Below are 27,357 nucleotides of genomic sequence, written 5' to 3'. Positions count from 1 at the left end.
TACCTTGCAGATGCCATTGATGCAGAGGTCGTGGCCGGGCCGGCCCTGGTGGCAGGGGGTGCCATCCACCACAGCGTCCCTGAGCTTCTCAGCAAAGTACTCGCTCGAAGGCCGGCAGTGCAGCTCACAGGGGCTGGCTAGGGGCCCAAAGGGAGAGCCGTGAGGGACAGCCGGGGCGGGCGTCGCACTGTGTGTCAGGAACGGGCTGGAGGCTCCAGGGACAGCCCGGCCCGGCCCGGCCCGGCCCAGCTGGGGTGGGGTCCCGGCTCCTGCCACCCGCCCCCTGGCCCCTCCCCGTGGGCGGCAGGACTCACCGTCGTTGAGCACCGGCACCCAGGTGTGTAGCTGGCCCTTGTAGAGCATGGCGTCAAAGTGGCTGCACTGGACGTGGCGGAACGAGGGGCGGCCGGGGGGGCAGGCCTGCAGGTTGCACAGCCGGAAGCGCTTCCGCTCGCCCACACAGTACTTGCCGCTGTACTTGGGCCTGTTGGGGGCGGGGGGGGGCGGCAGAGTGAGCGCACGGTGAGCGCGGTGCCGCCGCGTCCCCGGGGGGCCCCCAGCCCCACACTCACACAGGCTGTGTGCACCGCCGTTCAGCACTCTGCACGCCCACACCACAGCTCCGCGAGCAGACGGACCAGGCGCTCCAGCCCGACCAGCCGCCGTCCACAGCCTCAGGCCGGAAGCCGACAGGAACACACTCCCCGTTCAGACACCACTACCGAGACAGCCGACCAGGTGGAGACGCGCACCCAGGCCAGTCGGCCATCCCCGCCCTGGTGACACTGTGGCAGCTGGGGGGCCGGGGCAGGCAGAGGACAAGACCAAGGAGAGAGGAGGCTCCTCCCAGTGGTGGAGGCGCACAGGAACGACAGAGCCCAGGTGCCGACTTCCTGGTCCAGCGCGCAGGCGGGACAGGGCAGAGAGGCTGGACTCCAAGAGCCTGAGCTAGTGTGAGCCAAGGCTGCCTGCAGAGCAGAGGCACGCTGGGAGCCTCACCCCTCCCCTCCCCCCCACCTGACACTGTCCCCTACCTTGCTCTCCCCACACCTGGTGCCGTCCACAGCTGCATCCAGCTTGGAGTGACAGGTGGTCCCCACGGAGCACCAAAGTGTGTGGCACACATTCTGCAGGGAGGACACAGGCCATGCCCTGACCCCTCCCTGTTGCCTCCACCCGCCCACCCCTCAAAACCCTGTGTGGGACTGGCACAGGGTGGGGGTCTGCAAATGGGATTCCCAGAGGGCCCTTCCCATCCTCTCCCAAACAAGGGGCGCTGGGGCTTGTTCAGAACGGCCTCCAGCCCCGCCCCCTCCCCAGCCTCCCACCCACCTCCCCAAGCCCTGCCCATACATCTCCCAACCCCGCCTACTCCCCCGCCCAGCCTCCCACCCACACCTCTCGCAGCCCCGCCCACACCTCTCCCATCTCCACCCCCTCCCCGCCCTTACCTCTCCCAGCCCCGCCTACTCCCCCCTCCCAGCTTCCCGCCCACACCTCACAGCCCCACCCACACCTCTCCCAGCTCCACCCCCTCCCCACACTTACTTCTCCCAGCCCCGCCCATACCTCTCCCAGCTCCACCCCTCACCCGCCCTTACCTCTCCCAGCCCCACCCACTCCCTTAGAAAGACCCTCACCCCCACCAAACCCGGGGTCTCTAACAAGGCCGGGTTAGGGCAGGTCTCCCCCAGGGAGGGGGGTCTCCCCCAGGGAGGGGGGTCTCCCCCAGGGTTTTATCTTGCCTCTTCTAACCCAGCCCTGGGAGGTGACGGTCTCGCCCAAAGCCGCACAGTTGGCAAATGGTCCACCCAGAATTCAGAGCTGGGTGTGTAGCCACCCAGCCCGAGGCGGATCCCACAGGCCGAGTCCCCCAGCATCACGTGGGGGTGTGGGCCAAGCGCAGGCGCTGCAGGCTGCGGAGGGTAGCCCCGCCCCCACCTGTGCCCACACTCACGTCCATGTCCTCACAGAAGGCCGAATAGGCCCCATACTGGAGGCGGCACTGGTGGCCCACGTCGTAGAGGACCCCGGGTGGCACCGAGGGGAAGTCGATGACATCCTTGGTGGGAGCATCGTCCAAGCACAGGCCCCACCCCCGGCTGCAGAGATGGGACAGGGGACAGGGCAAGGGGGACAGCCTGAGAGACCCATCAGGGAGGCCTCGGAGGGGCGGGGCGAGGGCGAGGGCGGGGCGCGGCGGGGAGGGAAGAGCACTAAACCTGTAGGAAAACTGCAGCCTCGCCGCTCACCCCAGCCTCCCCTCCGACCTCCAGCCCAGACCCCCAGCCCAGCATTCAGGCCTTCCTGCTCCCTCCGGGTCTCCCTGTCTCCGGACACACTCAGGCTCCCTAACCAACTGGCCCCACCCCCAGGGCCACGGTTCCCAGCCACGGTGCTCTAGTACTCTCCTGTGAGGACTGTCTCCTGGATCCCCAGCCCAAAGGCCCGGCCTCAGAAGCCTCCAGACCACCAAGCCCCCTCCCGGCCCTGCTCTGAATTCCTGCAGGCTCCACCCTCCTCCCCCCACCCCCGCCACCGCATGGGGCCCCGGCCACGTCAGTGAGGGATCTGGAGAGCATCAGGCCACAGCTGATACAGCAGCCAGCGCCTCTGACACCCCACCCCAGGCTGAGATCTAGGGTCTCTGTGGGGGACCACAGCCTGGGAGAGCTTGGGGCAGCCCTGCCTGCCCATCACTCCCTCATTTACTCCTGCCTTCCCCCTGGAAGCACAGGGAACCCTGATCGGCAGGCAGGGAGCACAGAGACAGAAGGTATCCCAGGCCCAGCTCGGGCCCACTTATGCCAGCGCATCTCTCCACGGGCACCTTGTGCGCAGCTACTGCCTCTGGGGGCCAGTGGCCATCCTGCTGCCCTTGCCAGGCCCACATGTTGACCAACAAGCCCAGGGCTCACTGCCATCATGCAGGAGTCAGAAGGTGTCCGGGGGCCTCCCTCCCTCTCTCGGGGCGGCAGTGGCTGGGGAGAACTGAGGTCGGGGGTGATGGGTAGCCGGCCCGGGCAGCCCCAGCCAGGCAGGGCAGGGGGAGGCAGAAGCCCTCCGGTGTTCCAGCCTGAGGTGTGGGGCGCCAGATGAGTGGAGGGTCCTGGTTAGGGTCAGAAGGCTGGAGGGGGTGGGTGCTGGGGTCTGGTGGGGAGGCACAGAGGAGACACCACAGGATGGGGACAGGCTGGGAGATGGACGCAGGCCAGCGCACAGGCGGGTGTGGGGAGAGGCCGGGGGCCATCAGCCCCCGGGACCGTGGGTGAGATGCGGTGGGGGTCTGGGGTCTCCTCAGTCCCCCAGCTGGTGGCAGGCCCCAAGCTCCACCCAGGGCTGCAGTGAACACTGAGACCGGACTCCCGCTGAGGGTCCTGAGGACCCCTCCCCCCAGATCACCTGGACCGTCTGTGCTAGCAGAAAACAGACCCTGTCGGGTGGGCGGTGGCAAAAGAGCAGCTGTGGGACCCAGCCCTCTGCCCCAGGTGACCCCAGGCCAGGTCCTCGCTCGCTCCTCAAACACCCTGGGCAGAATCTAATCCCCTTCTCACACACACAGGGCCCCCAGGGCAGAGTGTCACTGGCCCTGGGTCACACCGGAGAGCGGTAACGTCAGAGTCTGAGGCCAGGCCCAAGCCGCCAGTGGCCACACGCGTCCACTTGCCGGGCTGCCCGGTGCACAGCTCCTCCCCTCCGTCCATAAGCCTGACCTCAAATACTTCACCCCAATGCAAGTTCACATCCATGGCAGCTGAGCCCTGGCAGAGAGAAAGCAGTGTTCTGACTGCTGACCTCGGTCTGGGGCTCCCTGGGCCTGTGCCCTGGGGCAAAGCGTCAGCAGGACCCTGGGACGCCTTCTGTCCTGCAACTCAGGATATGGGCTAGGAGGGCTCACCGCCTGGGGGGAGCTCAGCCCCAGCCTGGGGGCTCCTCCAACCTGCAGGCTAATTCACCCCAATGCCACACCAGGGCCACCCCCGGGCTGTTTCCTGGCTGGAACCCGCCACGTGTCAGGTCCTGTGGGCGGGGCGGCTGGAGTGACAACAGCCCATCTGGTCCGTTCTGCGTGTGCGCGAGAGGCTGGGGGCGTCGGGGGACCCTCCAGCACCCAACACCAGAATCAGGGCCGCGTTCGGGCCCAAGTGCTGATGGGGAGTCGGAGCCCCGAGTGTGGCTCCCCGCCCAGCTCCAGATGTCGCGTGGCCTGGGCCATCCCTCACCTTCCCTGGGCCTTCACACAGGAGGCTGAGGCTGCCTGTGGGACCGAAACCACAGAGGTATAAACAGCCGCACCAGCCCTCTGGCCAGCTCACCGCCAGGTTCCCCGCACGGGGCACACACACCCGCGGCTACGGGTGGGGGCCAAGAAGCATCCGGTCCGGGGGGGGGGGGGGGGGGGGAGACCCAGGAGGCCCGTGGGCGCCGCGGGGCCTCCCCCAAACCCAGGGAACACTGCCTCACCCCACTCGGCACGTCTGTGCGCCTTTTCCTTCTGCCCCGCTCCCCGAGGGCGGAGCCCGTCCCAGCCCCCCGCAAGGACATGGCGGGCAGAGGGGCTGAGGACGGGCTGGTCCACGCCTGCCACGTGAGCCCCCCTCCTTCCAGCTTTCCTGGGCCTCCAGGCTGGGGAGGCAGGCGCGGGGGCCGGCCTGAGGAGACGAGCCTCCACTGCGGGCGCGCCTCTCTCTGGCCACCGCCCCCCTGCAGCCCTCCTCAGTGCCCGGCCGGCCCAGGCCCCGGCCTGCTCACCCCACCCCTCGCTCCAGGCCCCAAGCCAAGTCCCTCACGCATTCCAGCAGCTGAATGTGAGCACAGAGACCCCTGTGTGTCTGTGGGTCCTGGGGGCAGGGCGCGGGGGTGGGGCGCTCCCTGGGTGGGGACCGCTGGGAACAGCCCTGGGGGAGCTACGGGGAGGGGAGCGCATCTTCCAGCCTGGCCCCTTATTCTCTGCCCCCAAGTGGGGCAGGAGACACGCCCCTGGGGTGTTTTTCAGGCCTGACCCACATGCCCAGGCTGCTGCCCTGGTTCAGGTCCATATTCTCTGTGGCTTACAAGTGGTGATAACAGTTAGAAGCCCTGAGCGCTAACCACGTGCATGGCCACGTGCTGGACACTGACGTGTCTGCGGGCCAAACCTTCACAGCCACCCAAGAGGCAGGCCCGTCACGAGCCCCATGGAACACGTCTGTCAACACAAGGAAAAGCCGGGGCCAGAGTCCAGGCCCTAACCATCATCCACGACCCCTCTCCGCCTCCTCCCTCACCCCAGCAATGCCTCCTCCGTCGGGGGCCACCGCCCCCCCACACACACACATTTAAACCCCACACTGAGCGACTTCTAGAAGAACATGGCAGATTGATCTCCACTCCCTCCCTGCAGCCCAGGACAGTAAAGGAGTAAACGAGGCAGAGGTCCACAAGGACAAAAGGCGAGGGAGAGGTGACGACGGCACATGGAACAGGTTAGCAAAACCCGGGAGGCTGGAAAGCAGCCGGTCAAGCAGTGGCTGACCTGGTCAGGCAGTGAGAGTCAACAGCCAAGTCCAATGGGGAGAAACCACCCAGAGGCAGAACCCCAGAAAGGCTCAGGCTTAGGGCCCCAGGGAGCCATGGAGGCTGGAGCGCCAGCAAGACTGGGGACAGGAGACCTCAGACCCCACACCTGCTCCCAACCCCGTGTGGCCACCTGCAGAGGGTGGGGACCACTTTCTGAAGAGGGTGAACCAGAGGATCTGGCCCAGGGTGACCTACAGACAGACCGACAGAGATGAGGACAAATTTAAGTCTACAAGCCGCCAAGCCCCTTCCCCACCTTACGCGCCACCCCCACCCCACCCCCCCACCCCCCCAGCCTGGGTGCCAGGATCCACAGCCAGACGTACACGCCCAGGACAAGAAGAGAGTTCCTCCCTGGGGAAGCAGACCCGCTCCATAAAAGGGCTCTAGACACTGGTATGTGACGACCTACCGAGGACACAGCCCCATCTCGGCCAGTCCCCTGCACGGACTCAGAAACACCTGCCGACCAGTGTCCCTGTGCCTCCCCCTGTGTGTGACAGGACCTCAGGTAGTTTAAAACCTCTAATATGAAAGTTTTGGTTTAGTTTTGGTTTTTAGAGAGAGAGAGCAGGGGAGGGGCAGAGAGAGAGAGAGGGAGAGAGAGAATCCCAAGCAGTCTCTGAGCTGTCAGCACAGAGCCCAACACAGGCCTCGAACTCACCAACCATGAGATCATGACCTGAGCTGAAATCAAGAGTCAGACGCTTAACTGACTGAGCCTGCCAGGTGCCCCAAATGTGACAGATTTTTTAAAATTAAAGAAAGATAATGCAGGGAGAAGAACGTAACTAAATCCATACAAAGAATAACCTCAGGAAGAAAAAACAGGAAACAAGTGTGGAAACGTGACAATAAGAAGGAGGAAGTCAGGAACTTAAAAGTACAGTACAAAAAACTTAACAGAAGGGTGAACATGTGGATGCTGCCCAGAAAACAGGTAAAAGCCAGTAAAAAAGTAAAAACTCACAACACGAGAGAGCAGCTGAAGGTCAAAGAGCTCCCGAAGGAGAAAACGAAATTACCAAATGACACAAGAGCATTTCCAGGGGCTGAAGGACGGGCAGTTGTAGGTTAAAAGCATCCGCCAGGTCTAAAGCAGCATGAAAAAGCTCAACCTTACATGTAAAGGAGCCAGAAGAAGAACAAAACCCTGAACCAGCAGAAGGAAGGAAAGAATAAAGATTAGACAAGAAATAAATATGAGAAACATAAAAAAAAACAACACAGTAATACAGATCAGGTTCTTTGAAAAGATCAACAAAATTGATATACCTTTAGCTGGACTCATCAAACCAGTGAGAGAATGAGACAGAGACAGGGAGGGGGAGAGAGAGAGAGAGAGACGTGGGGGAGAGAAGAGAGACAAAAGGCGGAGGGGGGGGGGGAGGGAGGAGAGGAAAGAAAAGACCCAAATGAACAAAATCAGAAATGAAAGGAGAAATACAGCAGACTCCACCAAAGTACAAAGGGTTATAATTACAAAAAACCAAATGCCCACATTGAACAACACAGAAAAAATGGATAAATTCCTAGAAACATATAACCTCCCAAAAAGAAATCAGCAATAAATAGAAAACTTGACCAGACCAGTCACCGGCAATGAAACTGAATCAGTCATCAAAAACTCCCAACATGTGGTCCAGGACCAGATGGCTTCACAGGCGAATTCTACCAACATTTAAAGAGTTAATGTCTTTTCTTCTCAAATTGTTCCAAAAAATTAAAAAGGAAGGAAAACTTCCAAATTCATTCTACGAAGCGAGCATTACCTCGATACCAAAACCAAAGACACCACAAGAAAACAGAACTACAGGCCAGTATCTCTGATGAGCACGGACGCAGAAATTCTCAGTAAAATACTTGCAAACGGAATCCAGCAATACGTTTATAACATCATCCGCTACAATCAAGTGGGATTTATTTCTGGGTTGCACGATTCACAAATCAATCAACATGATACATCACACGAATACAAGAAAGGATAAAAACCCACGAACCTTCCAACAGGCGTAGAAAAAACATTGGACAAAGTACAACATCCATTCATGATAAGAACTCTCAACAAAGTAAGTGTAGAGGGAACGTTCCTCAACTTCATAAAGGCCGTATATGAAAAATCCACAGCTAGCATCGTCCTCAATGATAAAGCGCTAAGAGCTTTTCCTCTCAGATCAGGAACGAGACAAGGATGTCCACTCTCACCAGCTTCATCCAACACAGTACACAGTACTGGAAGCCCCAGCCATAGCAATCAGATAAGAAAAAGAAATGGAAAGAATCCAGGTTGGCCAGGAAGACGTAAAACTTTCCGTATCTGCAGATGACATAATACTGTACGTAGAAGACCGGAAAGAGTCCACCAAAAATCTACTGGAACTGATAGGTGAATTCAGTAAATCTCAGGGCACAAAATCAATATACAGAAATCTGTTGCATTTCTGTGTACTAATAATGAGGTAGAAAAAGAGAAATTAAGAAAACAACCCCATTTACAATTGCACCAAAAACAAAGTACCGAGGAATCAACTGCATCGAGGTAACGACCTGCACTCTGGAAACTATAAAACACGGATGAAAAAACTGAAGAGAACGCACAGACATGGAAAGATTTCCACGCTCATGAATTAGAAGAACACATATCGTTAAAACGTCTCTACTCCTCAAAGCAGTCTACACATTTAACGCAATCCCTGTCAAAACACCACCAGCAGTTCTCACAGAGCAAAAACAAACCATCCTAAAATGTGGACGGAACCACAAAAGACCCCAAATAGCCAAAACAACCTTGAAAACAAAGAACAAAACTGGACGCATCACAATGTCAGACTTCAAGATACGCTACAAAGCTGTAATGATCAAAACATTGTGGTACTGGCACAAAAACAGATCGACGAAGCAGGGCAGAAAGCCCAGGAACAAACCCACGGTCACATGGACAACTCACCTTGGACAAAGGAGGCAAGAATACACAATATGAAAAAGACAGTCTCTTCAACAAACAGTGTTGGGAAAACTGGACAGCAACATGAAGAACGATGAACGTGGACCACTTTCAGGGCACCTGGGTGGCCCAGTCGGTTAAGCGACCAACTCTTGATCTCGGCTCAGGTCATGATCTCACGGTTTGTGAGTTTGAGCCCTGAGTTGGGCTCTATCTATGTTGACAGTGCAAAGCCTGCTTGGGATTCTGTCTCCCTCTCTCTTTGCCCCTCCCTGCCTGCTCTCTCTCAACAATAAACTTAAATTTTCTTAAATTAAAAAAAAGCAATTGGGCCACTTTCTTACACCATACACAAAAATAAGTTTAAAATGGATTAAAGACCTACACACGAGACCTGAAACCATAAAAATCCCAGAGAAGAAAGAACACAGGTAGTGATCTGACATCAGCCGTGGCAACTCTTTTCTAGGTACGTCCTGAGGCAATGGAAACAAAAGCAAAAATAGAGAACTGGGACCTCGTCAAGGTAAAAAACTTCCGCACAGCAAAACGATAAAACACTGATGAAAAGAACTGGGGAGAACACACAGAAACGGAAAGCCATCCCACGCTCATGGAAGAACAATAAAGGGAGGAACACGGAGAGAAGAAGAGAGGGAGAGAGGGAATCCCAAGCGGGCTCCCTGCTGTCAGCACAGAGCCCAAAGTGGGGCTCGAAGTCACAAACAGTGAGATCACGAGCGGAGCTGAAATCAAGAGTCGGACGTTCAACCCACTGAGCCGCCCAGGCGCCCGGGAACAAAGCCTCTCAACGCTGACGGAGAGCGACCGACAGCGCAAAGCTGATACCAAATCAAACGATCGATCAGGTGTGAGGGCAGAATAAACACACTTCGACCCCCTTACCTCCACGCACCTTTTCTCAGAACAAAGAAGCACCCCCTCTAGAGTCAGCGGCAGGAGGACCCCGTGGGACAATTTTAGGGCTGGCCCAGAAGGCACCCGGTCTAGATAGGAACGGGAACAGAGGCCACGCTGCCTGATGGAATCAGCACGTGCTTCAAATGTGGACAGAAGGCAGTGACGTGTTAGGAACCACGAACGACCCAGAAACCCTGTCGTCCCGTGTTATCGGCGTTACCTCCCTGTCCCGGCCACCCGCACGCCAGGGGGGAGGATGCGGAGGGGGCCACGGGCCGACCCCCAGACCCTTTTCCCTTCAGACCCCGCTTACTGGCCAGCGTCAGCCGAGGGCGGGGAGCGGTGCCAGAGCACCCACGTGTGAAGTGGAATAAAAAATGGGGCGCCTGGGGGGCTCAGTCGGTTGAGCGTCCGACCTCGGCTCAGGTCGTGATCTCGCGGTCCGTGGGTTCGAGCCCCGCGTTGGGCTCTGTGCGGACGGCTCGGAGCCTGGAGCTGCTTCAGATTCTGGGTCTCCCTCCCTCTCTCTGCCCCTCCCCTGCTCATGCTCTGTCTCTCTCTGTCTCAAAAATAAGTAAAAACATTAAAAAAAAAAAAAAAGTGGAATAAAACCCACCCAGTTCCTTTCGTACACACTTCTGCTGCTCTGGTCGAGGGAGCTACGGGTATCGTCGCGTCGTTTGGGGCCTCGCACCCGAGGTCCATTCTCCTACTTATGCTTACAACTGGCACTGTGAAAAAGTCTGTGCTAATAACTTACGTCTTTAAATTTTCCTTAGCCGAGAGCAACGTGAAATAGCAAATCAAAAACACGGTCACCAGTTGAGAGGATCAGAAAGAGGGGACGGGCTTTAGCTTCGGTGCCTCCGGCGGCACTTTCCCCAGGACTCTGTGGCCAAGCGGCCGGTGCCGTGCCCCGTCGGGTCTCCGTCCCGTCCCAAACCCAGGGCTCGACCCCAGCCCCATCCCTAGGTCCCCACGACCCCTCTCTCCCTCCTGCGGGGTTGCAGGACACGGAGATGGCCTCGGGGACCTCTCGGTCCGGCCCGGGCGGCCCCGCCCGTGCCTCCCTGACACCGGGCGGCCCCCCACGGGCCCGGCGGACTTACTCCAGGAACCTGGTGACGTACTCGCGGCTGCAGCGGGACCAGGTGAGGGGGGCGGTGTCGTACAGGAGCTGTGGAGACATGATGGAAGGCCGTTTCCCCACGGGCTCGCAGTCATTGCCGCTTCCGTCGTGCTGAATCCCAAAACTGCGTGAGAGCACAGGCCCCGGGGGCCGGTGAGCTGCGGGGCCGCCGGGCGGCTCTGCCTCCAGACCGCCGCGGGGCCTCGGGAGGCCGACCCCTCTCGGAGCCTCAGCTTCCCCCGCCCAGAGCGTGGACGGGCGGGGGCGGGGGCGGGGGGCAGCCTACTGAGCCCGAGGGGCACCCACAGTACGAGCCAGGGGCACGGGGGGATGGCTGTCCCCACATCCGCACGGGTCCCCAGCAGGGAATGACACAGGTCCCACCGTGCCCTGGATTTAAGGGAGTCTGAGCTGCCCTGTCACAGAGAAACTCTCGAGACGCCATCCTGGGGAAGGAGACAAGAACGATTCTCTTTGCTCGGACTTACTACGTGCCAGGCGCCGTGCTAAGCGCTTTCAGAAACCCCACCTTGCTCAGTTCTCGGAACTGCCCAGAGAGGCCCAGGAACTAGTCAAGGTAACACAGCCAGGGAACAGCAGATTTGGGGCAGAGCGCTCTTGACCACCACGGGCGGCTTCGAGGCCCTGCACGCGTGGCTGTCACTCAAGGAACCCAGAGCAGGTGAATGATGACGCCGACTTCTCTGACCACCAGGCCTCTCTGTGGCCCACACACCTCGCGCAGAGGGGCCGGCTGGAGGAGCCCTGAGCGTGAGTCCAACCCCCTCGAGCAACAAGGGGCACACCAAGGTCCAGAGAGGGCAGGGCACCTGCCTGGGGTCACAGAGCAATCAGACATGCAGGCGTGGGGGACCGAGAGTCAACACGCAAGCACTGAGCACACCGAGGAGGGACAGCTAAAGACACTGGTGACTTTCCGGTCGTCTCAACCCCACACCGACCGGGACTCGGTCCGAGCCAGGCCCACAGGCACCCACGTGGGCCTCCCCACATCTCACAGGGAAGCAGCCCGGTGTGGGTGGGGACATCACAGGGACAACGTGCGGCCACGGCCAGGCCCGCTTCCCTGGGATCCTGTGGCCCGTGGGCCCAGCTGCCTGGTGCCCCCGGGTTTGCAGGGGAAGCTGGAGCGTTAGTGTGGGAACGGGAGCAGGTGCGGTACCTGTGTCCGAGCTCGTGGGCCACCGTGAAGGCCAGCGGCAGGCCCGTGTCCTCGTTGATGTTGCAGCTGCGGTGCGGCTGGCACATGCCCGCCACGTGGGACAGGCCCAGGGTCTCACAGGGCCTGTTCATGGCCGCACACAGGTCCTTCCTGCGTTCAGAGAGAAAGGATCCTCAGGCTGACCTGACCAGGTGCCAGGTGGAACTAAGCCCAGAAGGCCAGATGCTGGGCATGAGGGAGAGAGTAGGTGAGGAGGTAGGAGGGAGTGGGTGAGACGGGAGTGGGTGAGGTGGTGATGGGTGGGGGTGGGGGTGGGGGTGGGGGTGGGGCAAGAGGAGGAGGAAGGGGGGGAAGGGAAGAGGGGAGGAACGGGGGGAGGGGGAGGAACGGGGGGAGGGGGAGGAACGGGGGGAGGGGGAGGAACGGGGGGCCTGCTTCGGACAGTTCTGGGAAAACCCACAAGAGCTCCCCAAGCGCTGACGGAACCCAGGGTCCAGCCAAAGGTGTGTGCGCTCCCCTAACACGGGCTCCGGGGGCAGGGCCGTGTCCGCACCCCGCCGGGCTCAGGCAGCACCGCCCTCCAGAGCAGGCCCTCACTGGCCACGTTGCCCCCCACCCACAGCTGGCGCCCCCCCCAGCGGTGTCGCACCCCCCAACAGCTGGCGGCACCTGGTGAGCAGGATGGCGGTGTCGTGGTGCAGCGGGTGCGCGTCCCCCTTCATGTTGATGCTCTTTTGCCACTTGCAGAAGCTGCGCAGGGTGTTGTCCGCGTGGTGCGTGACCTTCAGGTCTTCCTGGGGGCAGAGAGGGCAGCGCGGGTCCCTCCCCTGAGCGCCGGAGGGCCAAGCCCCATTCTCCTCCAAAGGCAGGAGACAGAGGCCCGGGGTCCGGGGAGCCCTGGTCCAGCCTCCAGGGACCACCCCTCCCCACAGGCCCATCCTGGGGGCACCCAACGGAGAGCCGGCCGGGGACCCAGGGGCGACGGAGGACACTGCCCGGGCCACGGAGGCCCGCCGTGCCCTTCCACACGGGGCCGCTCGGGTGACGGACCAGGAGGGCTCTGGTGGCCGACGCCCATCGCTGGGCAGCCCGCGGCCACGTGACCTCTCACCTCCTCATCCTCCAGCAGGACGAGGCGCACGATGGTAATGTGGATGGGGTTCCCGATGCTGGGGTCATGAAACAGGCCGGCCACCTGCCCGAGAAAGGGGGGGGGGGGTCAGCCCGCCAGCCTGCAGAGAGGTACCAGACAGCCACTGCCTACCTCCGACCACCCACGTCCTCACGCGGGGGAGCTCACGCAGCGCACCCACACGGGAACGTGCCCTCACCTGCACACACACCGCAGAGTCTGGACAAAAGGCCAGCCCAGGCCCAGGCCCATTCTGGGCACCAGTGTGGGATCTGCTCACCCAGCTCACCCACCCCAGGACCCTAGTTTGCCTCCTCTGTCTTGGGCTGGGAGGCCCCGCAGCCTCTTCCTGCCCTGGGTTCGCCAGGACCAGCATCCCAGGACTGAGTCCTCCCACGAGGCAGGAGACGCGGGCCGGGACTAGAGAGGGGGCTGGGGCAGGCACAGGCCCCCAGAGTCTCCCCACCGCCCCACACTCAAGTTCTCCCTGGGGCACAGCCGTGGGGCCAAGACGGCAGGCGCAAGCTCTCGGAGGCCCCACGGCTGCACGGGGGCTCCCCACCCGGTCCCAGGAAAGGCCGCCCCCAAAGACGGAAGGTACGTGAAGGTGCGGGGAGATGGGTGGGGGAAGCTCCCTCAGAACAAGAAAGAGGTCAGCCTGCGACAGGCATCAGGTTCCCAGATGGCAGAGACGGCGGGACAGGCCAGTCATGAGTTGGCTTCCAGCAGCTTCATCAAGAAAAATGATATTTTGATAGAAACGGACAAAACACACACTATCAAGAGGACACAAAAGCCCATTAACAGGATAGTTTTTTGAGAACCCAAGGTGCCTCCGTCCACCTCCATGCACCACCCCCCTCCCCAGCATCATCCGTGCACCGCCCCCTCCCCAGCATCATCCGTGCACCGCCCCCTCACCAGCATCATCCGTGCACTGCCCCCTCCCCAGCATCAACCAATTCCACCTCCTGGATGTTCCCTACATCCACCTCCAAGGCCACCGCCCAGCCTGAGGCAACAGCCTCTCATCTGGCCAGCTGTAAAGGTCTCCTCCAGCCTCATAGTCACCTGCCACTGAAATGCAAACCCAGTCACCGTGCCCTTGCTTAAAGCAGCAAGTGGGTCTTCCTGTCCACAGGGTGAAGACAAGTCCCGCCCCACACGCTGACGGCCCCTCCGTCCTCACTCCCTGGTCCAACCACTCTGGCTCTTTCAGAAGCCCTTGATTCTCCATACCACAGGGCCTTTGCAGATGCTGTGCCCTTGGCCTGGAATGTCCTCCCTCTTGTCTTTCCCAAGTTCTGTCCTCCCGTCTCCAGCTCTCAACCCTCGAGCACATCTTCTGAGGAGCCTTTCTTCTGCCAGACACTCCCAAAGCACGTGAACGTGTCCTTCCTAGCAGCCCCTCTGCCGACTTTCAGATTCCTCAAGATGACAGTTTCGCTGACATTGGTCTCCTCGGCCCCGCGGGGTCTGTGTGGGCCCTCTTCCAGCCCAGTGACCCATCTAGCACCTGGCGTGACGGGCACTCAAAAAGAGCTTTTTGAACAAAGAATGAATCTTGGGCACCTGCTAAGAATTTCTGACGCCTTGTCTCATTCTAAAGAATTCGCAGAAGATGAGAAAAGCACCTTGAAGGAAGTCAGGAGTCTTCCCTAGGCCACAGGCAGCAGGTCCCAGCAGAGGGGCCTGGAGGGCGAGAAGCCCCTAAGCTTCTGCCAAGACCGTCCCGACAGCCGGCCTCCCGTGTCCCGAGTCAGGGCTGCGGGCGGCTCCGGCCACCACCAGGTCCTTCCCTTGGCACGTATGACACCTCTGCCCCCCAAGAAGTAGAGACCCCAGATAGAGGCAGAGAAGTACAGAGGCAGAGCAACAACAGCAGGACCGGAGGGAGGCAGTTGTCACCAGTGCGAGTGTCTGCGATGGCCTGAGGTGAGTACCGGTGTTTCAACCGGATAAACGATCCCCAGCCCAGCTCTGCTGCAGGCCCCGAGAGCAAGCCTGGGTGGACTGTGGAAGATCTGGGGGTTACAGGTGACCACAAGCTTCCAGTGAGCTGACGGTATGACACAAGCCATTCAGAAAGGGGCAGGCGGGGAACTTGGCTTGCGATGCTTGGAGCAGACCCACCCGAGCTCCCACACACAGGTCTGGGTCTGGCACAGAGGGCACACTGACAAACTGGGGCCCGCAGGAGGCCTGAGTAAACAGTGCGGCTGCCCTGAAGGTGGCTGTGGGGCTGAAGGGCAGGTGCTACAGCAGCCACACCAGCAGCAGCGGACACGTGCCGAGCCCAACGTGTACAGTCCTTGTACTGAGAACCCTACCTGCAGTATATTGCTTAATCGTCTTACTTCTAAAGTAGGCATGACCGTCCCCATTTACAGGTAGAGCAACTGAGGCTCTAAGACAGGGTTCACCTGGGCTCAGAACCCAGGTTTGCCCCAGAGCCCCTGCTCTTAACTTCGGAAAATTCTCAACACATGTTAGCTTTGAAGGCTCTGAGAAGTCCCGCAGTAAACAGGTCTGTGTTCCTTTCTGTTAACCCTTGTTGCCAAACTTCTTCAACCATGGCACCTTTTTTTCACAGAACACTTATCAGCATCTTAGAATAAGTCCTCCCTGGAATACGCTTTGAGACATGCTACAAAGAGGCAGAGTTTGCCGGAAGGGAACCTGTTCTCGTGCACCTGTCACTTTATCTGGGGTAGAGCTGGCACTCGGCACAGCAGCGCTAAATAAACAAACACCTGCTCCAGAGGGAAGAGGGAGGGAAGTTCTCCCCACCTCCGCCACGGCTACCCCATCCTTCTGGCAAGCTCTGGCCACCACAGCCCTCTCTGGACCCAGAGGCACAGACTTGAGCCCCAGCCCCCTCCGTGTGACTGTGAACATGTCCCTTGGCCTCTCTGCGCCTTTCTTCCCTCACCTATGAGATGGGGGTGAGGCTCAGGCAGGGCAGTGACTACAGGAGACCGAACAGGCCGGTGTTCGTAAGGCTGCAGCCATCACCCACGGTACAGCCCTTCTCAGCGGCTGCTGTATGCCCCCCGTGTCCCTGCCAGCCGCTGCAGCCTCCCCAGGTGACTGGCGCTAACGGACTCATAGAGGTCCCCTCTCTGTCCCGACCAGTGCTTGACCTGATCAAAGCCCAGTGAACGTGAGGGCCAGACCCCCCTCCAGGACGGGGCTCACACAGTGGATGCCCATGTCCTGTGAGCCTGCACAGGGAGGCAGGAAGGAGCCAGGTCCTGGGCCAAATGGTGACCCTTCACCCAGGAGATGTCCACCAGCCACTACTGGACCCGACAGCCTGGGGTCCGCCCTCCCACTGCCTACAGCACCCCCGCCGCCCCCCAGCCGCCCGGCCCCCCGACCTCACCCCCGCCGCCCCCCAGCCGCCCGGCCCCCCGACCGCACCCCCGCCGCACCCCAGCCGCCCGGGCCCCACACCCCCGCCGCCCTCCGCAGCCTCACCATGTTCATGATGGTCAGCACGTAGCTCTCGACCTGCGGCTGCCCATGGTACTCCACCATCTTGGTGTCGGCGACCACCAGGGTCTCCACCCACTTCTCCCTGCTGACCGAGCGCTGATGCAGCCGCCTCGGGCGCTGCCGACGCCACTGCTGCCGCTGCTCCCAACGCTCTCGCCGGGCCTCCGGTTCCGTGGACGCTGTGGGCCCCAGGCCGGGTGGGGGTTAGCTGCCAGCAGGCTGGCCCAGGCCGTGCCTCTCCAGGGCCTCTCCTCGGTGCTGGGATCACAGGCGGCAGCCTGGACTCCCCCCTGTGGCTCCGCCCGGGACCTGTGCCGTGTGACCCTGACCCGGTCATTTCCCCTCTCTGACCCTGAGCATCCCCGCCTACAAACAGGAATCAGCCAAACAGCCACAGAAGCTGACCTCGGAGGAGGGGGGCAATGAAACGGGGGACAGGAACACACAGCGAGGCAGCTCCTGGGCCCCTAGCCCCGGGGGGCTGGTGCATCCCAGCACACGCGGTCCCCAGGGCCCAGCCCGCTGCCTGGGAGACCCACTGCACTGTCCCAGGCTGACCCGGATCAGAAGAGACAGCACATCTACGAAGCAGGAAAACCAAGGCCCAGAAGCATGACCGGATATCTGTTCCAACCGGTGGAGTCCCTGAGCGGCGGCACCTTCCGAGGCTGGCGTGCCGGCCAAGCAGTCCCCCAACCCAGCAGCCCACGGTAGGCGGCTCCCTACCTGGACTGGCCAGCACCGTGGCCGCTCTGAAGAAGAAGGGCTGGAGCTAGGTCCCCAGGGACAGAGAGGAGTTATTCTGGGCGGGGACCAGTGTGGGGAAGGGCGGGAGGTTCCTGGCTAGCTGCCCTGGTGGGCCTGGCCAGGCAGTGGGTGAGGAGGTGGTGAGAGGGGTCAGCCCAGGGCATCAGCTGGGGCAGGCCTGGCAGGCAGAGGCCTCAGGCCGGAGGCACATTTGGAAGGCACGGGCTGTGGTGATGTGTCTGTCTGCGTCCCTTTGGTCCGAGGGGAGGTGTGCATGGAGATGTCGAGAGAGGCTTCTGGAAAGAAGCTCGGTGCCTCCAGGCCCATCCCCTTCCCCGGGCAGGAGGACCATACCTGGTACCCCGCAGGTGCCGGGAGCTCTGGAGCCCCTCAGCTCCGCCCCCCTCTCTGGGGCTTGGCGCTTATAGACCACGTGGGGCTGGGCGTGGCCAGGACGGGCGGGCACACCCTCCAGGGGCTCGATGAAGTAGTCCTCGTTGGAGAGGCGGAACACACCTGTCTGGGAAGAGGTGCAGGCTCACACGGAGCGGATGAGCACTGCCGTCCCCACCGTCCCCGAGGCCCGTGCTGCCCGCCGAGCCCACGCTGCTCCCAGCACCCGGCTGACCCCAAGCGCGCATGCGTCTCCCGCTCTGGGCCTTTGTTCACTCCGGACCCTCCGCCTGGCACGTCCTTCCCGGCCGTTCCACACAGCCACGGGCCTGGGGGCTGAGCCCCGGAGCCACCAGCCTCCGAAGATGCCGCACACGCCCACCTCGCCCCCCCCCTCCCCCGCCCTGTTGGGAGCAGGAGATGGGAGCACCCTAGATCTGAGATGGCATCTTCCGCGTGGTCCCAGACGGCGGTCTTGAGTCGGGCGGCCCCGGGGCCAGCACCCAGGCCATTTCCCAAACGGCCGTCTTGAGTCGGGCCGCCCGGTACGCCCAGGCCACTATCCATCTCCCCTGCATGCCAGCCATTGTGTCGTCTCAAAGCTGGCCTGCAGCCCACTCTCCCGGAGGTGATGAATCACTCCAAGTGCAGCTCTCCCCACACCCCAGCCACGGAGATGCTCAGTCACCAGGACATCCTACTCCCTGGTCCCAGGACCTTCGGAGAAGGGAAGCCCGGTGGGCGTGTCTTGGGCACATCCGCCGCATTCAGAGAGGCCCCAAGAGGGAGGGATTTGGGGAAGTGTCTTTGGGCAGCCGGCCACCTCCTGAGGAAGCTCAGGGCTCCGGCAGGGAAGAGGATTTCACCCCCCCACTTCCTCACCCCGCAGCTCCCTCCACGCACCAAGTGTGCCCCTGGGGCTGTGCAGGGTCGAGGTGAGCCCCGCGTGCCAGAGAGTGCCCCCCCCCCCAGAGGGGCTGCAGACCCGGGTGTGAATGCGGACTGCAGCACCGGCTAACTGGGTGGCCCTGGGCCAGTCCGTCTCCCCGCCTGCTTCCTCATCTGTTAATGGGAATGACACCCATATGAACAGCTGCTGCGGATCCAGGGAGATTAGCGAGAAAGGGCAGGCGCCTAGGGCCTGATGTGTGGCAGCTGTGGCGTGGGCTCTCATTAGGCCGGTCCTGCTACTGCCCGTGGCTCCTCCTGAGCGACCTCAGCTGAGGACCCTGGGGTGGGGGGGGGGTGGGGGGGGAGGTCCACACATCCCCGCGGGGAGGGGGGAGGGCAGAGCCGGTCACCTAGCCCAGAGCATTGGGGGTCCCCGTGCACCCCAGCAGAGGGAGGCGACCACGTCCACCCAAAGGCCTGCTCCCCCTGGGGGTGAAGGTGAGGCTGCCTGTCCTGGAGAAGCACAGCCCAAGCGGCTGTGGGGGAGCAGTCCTAACTGACGCCGCCAAGGAGCAAGGACCGCGCGGTTCGAGGAGCTACTTGGCCTGCACAGGGATTCTCCAAGTCCGCTCTCTGCACCGGCAGAAACGGAGGCTTCGGACACTCACCCCCACCCTCCGAGGCTCTGTCCTAACAAGGCCTGCGGGCGCTCTGGCTCCGTTCAGGATTGAGCCCCGCCATCCCGGAGGACCGGCCGGGACTCCCGCGCTCACTCACCAGCCCGTCGCAGGCGCTGATGGCCGCCAGGCCGCCCTCCAGCTCGGGGTCCTGCACCTCGCCGAGCAGGTGGCAGGCGGGCGCGCGGGCGCGGATGTGCGTGCGCCCCAGGCCGCCGCGCCGCCGCGTCTCGCTCACGAAGCCGGGCGCCAGCAGGTGCGCGTTGGCCGTCAGGTTGAAGCGCAACTCGCGCCCGCGGTACTGCAGCTCGTAGAAGGCGGGCGCGGCGCGGCGCGCGGACACGTCCCGCTTGCGCAGCGCGCGCGGCCACAGCTCGTACGACAGGAAGGCGCCGCCCGCGTCCACGCGCACCGGGTGCACCACGTCCAGCGCCGCGCGGCCGTCGGCGCCGCTCCCTGCGGGGAGAAAACCGGCTGCGGTCGGGGCTGCGGGGCACCCGCCCGGCCCGCTCCTCCACCCGGGTCACCGCGACGACCTCCCGCGGGCCCCCTCCCCTCGTCTTCTGCGTGCGGCGCAGCGGCCAGAGGAGGCCCGCCTCCGCCCCAAACCCTGCAGTGGCCGCCTCCGAAAAAGGCAGAGCTCTGGCCAGTGTGGCCCCGGGCAAGGTTATTCCTCAGTCTCACCTCGGCTACACCTGCCTCCCTGCGGTGCCCGCCCCACCCCCGCCCCCATGCCGCACTGCCGCCCCCTCCGGGTGGAACACGCTGCCCTGCCCGCTGCCTGTTGTGCAGGTTGTGCAGCAAGATCGAGCCTCCTCGCCTGGAAGCCGCGCCTTCGAGCCCCCGCTCAAAGGTCTCACTGCCGCCTCCCCTGACCACTTTGTTTTTTTTTTATTAAAATTTTTTTTTTTCAACGTTTATTTATTTTTGGGACAGAGAGAGACAGAGCATGAACGGGGGAGGGGCAGAGAGAGAGGGAGACACAGAATCGGAAACAGGCTCCAGGCTCCGAGCCATCAGCCCAGAGCCTGACGCGGGGCTCAAACTCACGGACCGCGAGATCGTGACCTGGCTGAAGTCGGACGCTTAACCGACTGCGCCACCCAGGCGCCCCTGACCACTTTGTTTTAAAAAGGCAACTCCCTGCCCCCCTCTGCCCCTGCTTCCCCCCCCCCCTTTTCCCCACAGCACTCAGGGAATGCCATATGCCTTGTTTCAATTTTTTTTCTATTTTCTCCCAATGCAAACTCCAGGAGGGCAAGAAGCTCTCCAGTCTTTGTTGAAGACTTCACGGGCCCAGAGTGTCCTAGGACTCTGAGCAGTTAAGACTTAGTTTCTCAGTGAGTGATTGAATCTGTAGATGGGAGTAAAAACCATTTGCACCCTTAGGGCTGTTGGGAGGGTTAGTGATCTGAACCACTTGAACCACTCCACACAGCAGTGCCTGGCCCAGCAATTACGATTTGCGGGGATCGTATAGCCTGGTGGACTTTAACACGTGCCCTCAGGTGCCGGAGGGTTCTGCACGTCCCTCCAGGCCTCCTGCGAAGGAGAAATGGAGGAAGACCACGCAGATGAGTGGCCCCCATTTGAGCAGAGCAGCTCTGATTCATTTGAAGAGAAGGTTCCAGACCTGGAAGACATCTGTCCTCTCCGATTTCCCTCTAACACCAGATTCCTAGCCTTTTTTGCCACAGACCCTTCTCAGAATAATGTTTTCAAATGCGTAAGGTGCAAATAAGTGCCAAGGAAACCGATCATATTGAAACACGGTTATCAGAATAATTTTAGAGGTGGGATACAGAATCACGTGCTCCTTTGTGAACACATTAAACAAGATCTACGGCAACTTTTATGGTGATTTTGAAGTGACGAGTATCAACCTTATCTCAAGATACCTGCAACTGTAATGAGACAGAAAAGTGTTTTGGTTGTTTGCCTCGGTAACAGAATCACAGGTGCTGCTAATGCCATTGTACTTTGGTGCTAATATGCGCAATTGAAGGAAATGCAAACCGAGGTAAAAAGCTTGAAGACATAGTATCTTCCCGTCCAAGTTCACGGATCCTTTCCATTTTGCCCATGTCCCTGGGGCCGCAGATTCCAGGAGGGCACCTGCAGTAAAGTCTCCAGGCTGCTTCTGAAGAAAGCAAAGGGAGGTTCAGAGAAGCGCACAACCGGCCTGAAGCCACACAGCCAGAGTCATCGAGCCGGGACTGGGCTCCAGGTCTCCCAGATGGCTTGTCTCTTCTACCTTCTCAGCGGTCTGTCCCCTCCTGGGCCTCTTTCCTCATCGCTGACATGAAGGAGTTGTGCTACATCAAGTTGTTCAAACTTCTTTAGCTACCAGACCTAATCTGCAAAAGAAATCTCGTGTGGACACACGGACACAGCAGCGTGGCGCCACGGTGGGTGGGGGCAGGGACCCTGGGGCTGAGGCTCTTGTCCTCTTTTGGCTCTCTGCAGTTTCCAGGCTCGGAGGAACAGTCAGGAAAGTGGCCCACCGGAGTGTGTCTCAGCCCTAGGTCCTGCTCTGACCAACCGGGCGTATGCCCAGCTCCCCAGGACAATGACCCCTAGGGCCACAGGCATGCCCGGACACCCTGCAGATGTCCCACCAAGGCTCCCTCTGTGGCTGCCGGGGAACCCAGCCCAGAGCCGCATCCCGGCCAGGCCGCAGAAACCCTCTCGCCCGGGTCCTGCCAGACCACGTGCAGAGTGCCCCTGTGGAGGACATGCCCCACTGCCCACAACCGCCGGGCGGCCGGCCCTCAGGCTGCAGCCCAAGAGCACGTGCTCAGGCGAGAGGCGGACGCGCCGGGTGACCCTGTGTGGTTCCGGGCAAATCTTCCCTCCCCGAGTCCCTGGAGGACACTCGTGCGAGGATCTTCCAGACTTCTCGGGTAAGAATTTGTTAGACACGAATTCCCAGGCCCCGTCCCAGACGCACTGAATCAGCATCTCCAGGAAATGGGACTAGGAAGCTGGGTTTTCCCCCCAGAGCCTCGGGGGACTGCCATCGTCAGGGAAGTTGGACGACCCTGCACCGGGAGTGCACTTGGTCTAACAGCGGCCACACCTGGAGAGCTTGGAAAGACTGAAGAGTGCAGAGGCTGGGACGGCCCAGAGACCGATTCCATAGCCCCAGAGCTCTGGGCCCCTCACTCTGCGTTTTCCGCATTTTCCCGAGCCTTCCAGGGACTCTGACGTACTCATCTCAGAGGCTGACCTTCGGAAGCCAGGAGTCGGCACTTTGAGGAGGGAGACTCCTTCTCTGACGTCCAACGAGGGCCTTTGGGACTAGAGCTTCCCAACCACCGCCTGCAGACTTGTTTTCTGTCGGTTTATTGATCTTGGTCGTTCATTTTGGCTTCCACAAATGTTGGAAATATTTAATCAGTTACCTATGTTTAAAAGTTATGCGATAGTGCACAAAGTCTCAGTTTTCAGCTTTCCTGGAAAAGCCTGGCCATCTATCCCCATCAGGCCTAAATCCCCACGTGGCAGAAGTGGCTGGAGTCAAGCAGGGAGCCCCCCTGGGAGAGGGCCCATACCCCCTCAGCAGCCTGCCCCACAGCCCCCTGCTGTGTCCCCAACTGTAAAGGTAGGGTCCTCTGGCCTCACGGTTATGCTGCCTCTCAATGACCAAAGAACTGAATTTCTAACAACAACGGGAAAACAAGAGAGAGCCCGCCCACCGTGTTTGCTCACTTGCCCTAGTGCGTGGCGTTTGGGGTGGCGCCACTGACTGCTCATTGCGAGGAGCGGCGGGTGCTCCAAAGTCCAGGAAAATGCAGAGGACGCCATCCTCCCCCTCAAAACAGAGACCCGGCAGAGGGCACTCGTCCTCACCCCTGGCCCCGTGCCGAGATGGGCCCCAGGCAGGGGAGGGGACGCCTCATGGGCGGACGGAGGAGGAAAAGTCTCATTGGAGACGGCAACATGTGACGTGGACCCACGGAGGGTCGCGGTAGTGGGCGCCGTGTGACGGACCCCGAGAGTACAAGGTGCCACGGGTGTGGGCAACACAAGACGGGAAGCTCGGCCACGCACGCGTTTTGTACAATGGGACGATGGAGTGAAAAAATCGTGCACGGCCAAGAACGCGGCTTGGAGCACAGAAAGGTTCAGGCCGCAAGCCGGCCGCTCGGTGGCTGTGTGACCGGGGCAGTCGCCATCGTGCTGAGGCTGGCCTGGCCCTGCTCACCGGCGCAGAGAACCCAGGTCGGGAACGGAGGGAGGGGCGCGGGACAAACAGGTGGGCAACGAGACAGCTACATCCCAAGGTCTGAAGCGGCTCCCGGGCTCGGGCGGTCACGGCCAAGGCCACGAACGACCGGCTGGAGGTGCAGGTGCACGGTGCCGGCCTGACGCGCTCACTGCCCCGCGAAACCGCAGCCGCACCGCACACCCGCAGACGTGCACACCCGCAGACGTCCGGAGCTCGCATGCGATGGGGGAGTCTGAAGCAGTGCGGAGAAATGGCCCCAAGGACTCCAAACAAGTGTCCCTGGGGAGCGAGGGTCCGTGTGCCCTGGGATGTGCGGTCCTGTTAAGAATCCCTGCTCTAGACCGTGGGCAAACACCGCAGGACAGAAATTCAAGGCGAGTTATACAGAAGCAGTCTGTTAAGTTCGAAACTGTGACGGGGACCAAGCAGAGAGGCACGCAGGTAACCGGCTCGAGGGTCAGCGTGTGCCAGACCCAGACGCCACCCGCGGCTGTTAGCCCACAGGGGAGACACTCCAGCATCAGGTCTGTTTCTCCATCTGCGAAATGGGTACGATAATCGTCACACCTGCTCTCTCTGCCTGTGGGAGAGTCCCCTGGGCTCACACGCAGGTGCCGAGAACGGGACGTGGCACACACAGAAAACAGAGCTAAGTTGTAACTGAAAATTAGCAAGAGACTCTCTGAAGCATACTCCGCAGAGAGAGAGGGAGACACAGAATCCGAAGCAGCTCCAGGCTCCCAGCTGTCAGCACAGAGCCCGACGCGGGGCTGGAACTCACCGACCGTGAGATCATGACCTGAGCCGAAGTCGGACGCTCAACCGACTGGGCCACCCAGGCGCCCCAAAAAAATACTTTTTAATCAAAAAAGAAAAATAGGGGCTCCTGGGTGGTGCAGTGGACTGAGCATCGGACTCTTGGTTTCAGCTCAGATCATGATCTCGTGGTTTTTGAGTTCGAGCACCATGTTCTCGGCACCAGTAGTGTGGTCACTGCTCGGGAGTCTCTCCCTCTCTGCCCCTCCCCTGCTCACGCTCAAGCTCGCGCTCTCTCTCTCTCTCTTTCTCAAAATAAACTTTAAAAAAAAAAGCAAAAAGAAAAATATTTCTAGGAAGCTATCACTTTGCCATAATTTTTATCTTCTTCTTTTGTTCTGCATAATTATTTTTGTAATTAACTTTATTGTTTTGCCATTAAAATATGTCATAAAGGGGGCAAAGTGTGTTATAAAACAAATAACTCTTTCACGGTCTCCTAAAGCCGACCCCTGGCAGAGACCTGGTGGCTGAAGCGAGCAGCACCCAGTGCCGGCAAGGGGAAATTGCGGGGTCCAGTCTTAGAAGGCACGCGGGTGCACGGGCACTGGGCAAGGGAATGGGTGTGGGCACTGTGCAGGAAGACGGACGGCCAGTGGTTCACGGCCAAGTCCCTCCTGCCAGGTCAGGAGCTCTGTTCAGGGTGTTACATACTTTGAATACCATCCCTAGGTGACAGAACTGTCACTTTGCAGCTTCTACCAGAGAAATGCCAACGTGGTGTTTGCCGTCACCTCTCTCTCAGGAACCAGAGTGATGGTCCAGCCCTTCAAACGACCTGACCCGAAGCTCATGCCAAAGATAACAAATAACCAAGGTGTGTGGTGTGCGTGTGGATGTGGGGGAGACAGATGCCGTCCTCCTCAGGTCGGCCTGCGTGTGCCCGGCACGCACGCACGTACACGCACACACAGCCCACGTGTGCAATTCAGCGTGCCGGTGGGGACATTACCAGGCCCCAGTCCCACCAACCCCAACAAATCCCTTGATTTGTCACAGGAGAAACAATCAGGGTACAGCTTCCTAGAAGTGTGTCCAGGATACGCCCTCTGGTCTCAAAGAAGGTCGTGTGCAGCGGGGAGAGTCTAGGACCTCTGGGCAGCTCCAACGACAGTGAGACGGCTCAGCTCGGCAGCCCAGGGCTCAGGCACCCCGAGTGGGGGCAGAACGGGGAGGCCCCCTGTCATGTACCCGCGGGGACACCACCTTAGACATTCCACCCAGGGGTGGGGGGCACATTGGGTGGGAGAAGCTACCTGCCCTGCGTCCACTGCCAAACGGCAGGTCCAAAGCACAGGACCCACCAAGGTCTCCCGGGTCTTCCTGGGTCTCTGTGGCATTAGCGAAAATGGCCACCACACGGTAGTCAGTCACTCTGCCCTGTGCTAAGCAACTGACATTCAGCATCTCAGTCCTGCCAAGAACCGGGGGAGGCAGACACCACTGTCCCCACTTAACTACAGACCGGGAGGGGCAGGAGGGTGGCCAAGTTCATCTATGGGTCTGGCTTCCAGTGCAAGTGGAGAACGTTCCGACTCCCCACTCCTCTCACAGCTGCCAGGGTCCTGGACCCAAGTTCCCTGGGCCAAGGGGGTCCGTGTTGCCTCATCCCCATCACCTGGTCAGTGCCCATGGGTCCCCGCTCTGAGCAGGGGGGTAAAGGACTCACGCAGTAGCTAAAGGGCCAGACTGGCAGGCCACCCTCCTCTCTGAGCCTGTTCCGCATTGTCACCTGCCTTGCAGCACTCTTGTAGGACTGATGAGAATTAAGAACCTCATTAAATATTTGCTCCCTCTACACTCCACACGCACTGCTACAGGGAACCTCCCTGAAACCCTGCTTTCATGAGCTACTCCCCTCAACGGCTCCCCAAAACTTCTAAGATCTGATTGAAATGCCTCCTCCTACACTCCGGCCCCGGACGCTTTTCCAAGGCTGCGGCATCCCCAGCACGCAGGCCCCATGCAGCCCACGCCCCGCCGCGGGGACGCCCCCCCCCCCACCCGAAGTTCATCCATCCCCAGTCCCTCCGGGCTCTGGCCTCTCCTCCCCTACAAAGCCCTCCCGACCGCTTGGCCCGCATGGCTCTCTCCCGGGTATCCGACCGGCCCCCATCAGCGCTCCCTGGGCGCACGGCCAGGGGTCCCCTAGACCCTCGGCTCCGAAACTTCCAGGCCGGCTGCCTCGGACGCCTGGAGCTCCGCGGCCGAGCAAGGACCTGGACTCTGGCCAGAGGCTCGTCGGAGGCAAGCCGGGCGGGGCAGGGAGAGCCGAGCCCAGGGCCGGGAGAGAAGCTCCCCTCCGCTGCGCCCGGGCGCCTGCACACTCGGGGGAGGGGAGGCAGGAAGTGCTGGGGGCGCGCGAGCTGGGACCCCGCGCCACCGACCCCGCGCCCCGGCCCGCTGCGTGTCGGCGGGGTGTTCCGCGGACCAGGCGCCGACGAGGCTCCACGCCGGGCCCTCCGCGCGCGGACCAGACGGGGGTGGGGGGGGCCCGCGCCGTGCGCCCGAGGGCAGAGGGGCTTCCTCCGGGCACGGCGGGGGGCCGCCGGCTGCGCGGCCGTAGAGGGCGCCCAGCGGCGCGGCTTGGCCCCCCGACCTCCCCCCCGCCCCCGGTGCCGGACACCCGGGCCGCGAGGAGAGGGGGGCGCGGGGCCGGCCGGCGGGGAGGGGCGACCACCCACCTGGTGCGGGTCCGGGGTCGCCGGGCGCCACGGCGCAGAGCAGCAGGAGCAGGGGGCGCAGCCGCGGCGCGGGGCTGGGGCGGCCGGGCATGGCCGGGGCGGGCGGCGCCGAGGGGGGGCCCCGCGCGCGCGCTCTCGTCCGTCCCGTCCGCTCGCTGCCCGGTCCCGGTCCGGCTCAGGACATGCCGGGCCCGCGCGCCGCTCCCGCGTCGGGACCCGGCCTGCGGCAACAAAGGCTGCAGGGCCCGCCCCCTCGGCGGCGCAGGAGGCTCCAGGGACCCAGAGCCCGACGGCTAGAAGGAAAGAAAGAAAGAAAGAAAGAGCGGAGCGGAGCGAGGGAGGGAGGGCGGGAGGGGGCCTCGCGGCCGGCCGCCCCGCCCCGCCCTCGGCCCCGCCCTCGGCCCCGCCCCTCCCGGCCTGGCCCCGCCCCCGCCGCCCCGCGGGCCCCGCCGGCCGCTGTTTGGGGGCGGGCCCGGGGCCGGACGCGCGCTGCGCCCCCCGACGGCCCCGACCGCCCCGCCGGGTCGCATGCGCCCTCTGGCGGCGGAGCTC

General features: G+C 61.5%; 1 protein-coding gene across 4 annotated transcripts in view; it reads right to left on the bottom strand.

The window, feature by feature from the left end:
* Positions 1 to 27,105, bottom strand: part of ADAMTS7 (ADAM metallopeptidase with thrombospondin type 1 motif 7) — a 40,569-nt gene extending 13,464 nt beyond the window's left edge. For 2 of the 4 annotated variants that reach the window (XR_007149640.1, XM_047846764.1), the window contains exons 1-13: positions 26,806 to 27,105; positions 19,175 to 19,530; positions 17,468 to 17,633; positions 16,349 to 16,545; positions 12,848 to 12,931; positions 12,406 to 12,530; positions 11,737 to 11,886; positions 10,534 to 10,677; positions 1,958 to 2,102; positions 1,035 to 1,127; positions 573 to 718; positions 315 to 484; positions 4 to 137 (exon numbers count right to left, since the gene is read on the bottom strand). Coding sequence is in view for 3 of the 4 variants with exons in the window: in XM_047846764.1 (XP_047702720.1) it covers positions 4 to 137; positions 315 to 484; positions 573 to 718; positions 1,035 to 1,127; positions 1,958 to 2,102; positions 10,534 to 10,677; positions 11,737 to 11,886; positions 12,406 to 12,530; positions 12,848 to 12,931; positions 16,349 to 16,545; positions 17,468 to 17,633; positions 19,175 to 19,530; positions 26,806 to 26,896 (2,001 nt within the window). In the remaining variant the exon portion in view is untranslated. Of the gene's footprint in view, positions 1 to 3; positions 138 to 314; positions 485 to 572; positions 719 to 1,034; positions 1,128 to 1,957; positions 2,103 to 10,533; positions 10,678 to 11,736; positions 11,887 to 12,405; positions 12,531 to 12,847; positions 12,932 to 16,348; positions 16,546 to 17,467; positions 17,634 to 17,741; positions 17,770 to 19,174; positions 19,531 to 26,805 lie in introns of those variants that run through there. The other 2 variants (XM_047846765.1, XM_047846766.1) reach the window with 2 other exon arrangements.
* Between the last annotated feature and the right edge of the window lie 252 nt (positions 27,106 to 27,357).

Source organism: Prionailurus viverrinus, unplaced genomic scaffold (genome assembly GCF_022837055.1).
Source record: "Prionailurus viverrinus isolate Anna unplaced genomic scaffold, UM_Priviv_1.0 scaffold_40, whole genome shotgun sequence".
NCBI lineage: Eukaryota > Metazoa > Chordata > Mammalia > Carnivora > Felidae > Prionailurus > Prionailurus viverrinus.
Note: the sequence above shows the minus strand (reverse complement) of the source record. Positions and strands in the feature narration are given on the sequence as shown.